The sequence below is a fragment of the Dendronephthya gigantea genome, unplaced genomic scaffold (genome assembly GCF_004324835.1).
Source record: "Dendronephthya gigantea isolate DGI-Jeju-01 unplaced genomic scaffold, DenGig_1.0 000364F, whole genome shotgun sequence".
NCBI classification, from domain to species: Eukaryota; Metazoa; Cnidaria; class Anthozoa; order Malacalcyonacea; family Nephtheidae; genus Dendronephthya; species Dendronephthya gigantea.
In genome coordinates, this window is record NW_021163374.1 from 1 (window position 1) to 884 (window position 884).

Sequence of the window (884 nt, forward strand, 5' to 3'; positions counted from 1 at the left end):
TATGGTAGGTATGGTATGGTATGGTATGGTATGGTATGGTATGGTATGTATGGTATGGTATGGTATGGTATGGTATGGTATGGTATGGTATGGTATGGTATGGTATGGTATGGTATGGTATGGTATGGTATGGTATGGTATGGTATGGTATGGTATGGTATGGTATGGATATGGCATGGTATGGTGGTGGTGGTGTGGTGTGTGTGGTGTGGTGTGTGGTATGGTGTGATGCGGTGTGGTGTGGTGTGATCTGATGTGGTGTGGTGTGGTGTGGTGGTGTGGTATGGTGGGGTGTGGTAAGGTGGGGTGTATCGTACGGTGTGGTGTGGTGTGGTGTGGTGTGGTGTGGTGCGGCATGGTGGTGGTGTGGTGTGGGTGTGGCGTGGCGTGGCGTGGTGTGGTGTGGTGTGTGGTATGGTATGGTATGGTATGGTATGATATGGTATGGTATGGTATGGTATGGTATGGTATGGTATGGTGTGGTGTGGTGCGATGTAGTGTGGTGTGGTGTGGTGTGGTATGGTATGGTATGGTATGGTATGGTATGGTATGCTATGGTATGGTATGGTATGGTATGGTATGGTATGGTATGGTATGGTATGGTATGGTATGGTATGGTATGGTATTGTATGGTATGGTATGGTATGGTATGGTCTGGTGTGGTGTGGTGTGGTGTGGTGTGGTGGTGTGGTGTGATGTGGTGTGGTGTGGTGTGGTGTGGTTTGGTGTGGTGTGGTATGGTATGGTGTGGTGTAGTGTGGGGTGATGTGATGTGGTGTGGTGTGGTATGGTGGGGTGTATGGTATGGTGTGGTGTGGTGTGGTGTGGTATGGTATGATATGGTGTGGTGTGGTGGTGTGGTATGGTGGGGTGTGGTGTGCTGT

At 49.7% G+C, this 884-nt stretch overlaps 1 protein-coding gene across 1 annotated transcript; it reads right to left on the bottom strand.

Moving 5' to 3' along the window:
- Positions 1 to 14: 14 nt before the first annotated feature.
- LOC114542559 (putative uncharacterized protein C2H10.04) lies at positions 15 to 635 on the bottom strand (the record flags this gene model as incomplete). Its single annotated transcript, XM_028562080.1, has 2 exons — positions 15 to 164; positions 534 to 635. Coding segments are annotated over 2 exons (252 nt in total), but the record flags the coding sequence as incomplete, so codon positions are not given.
- Between the last annotated feature and the right edge of the window lie 249 nt (positions 636 to 884).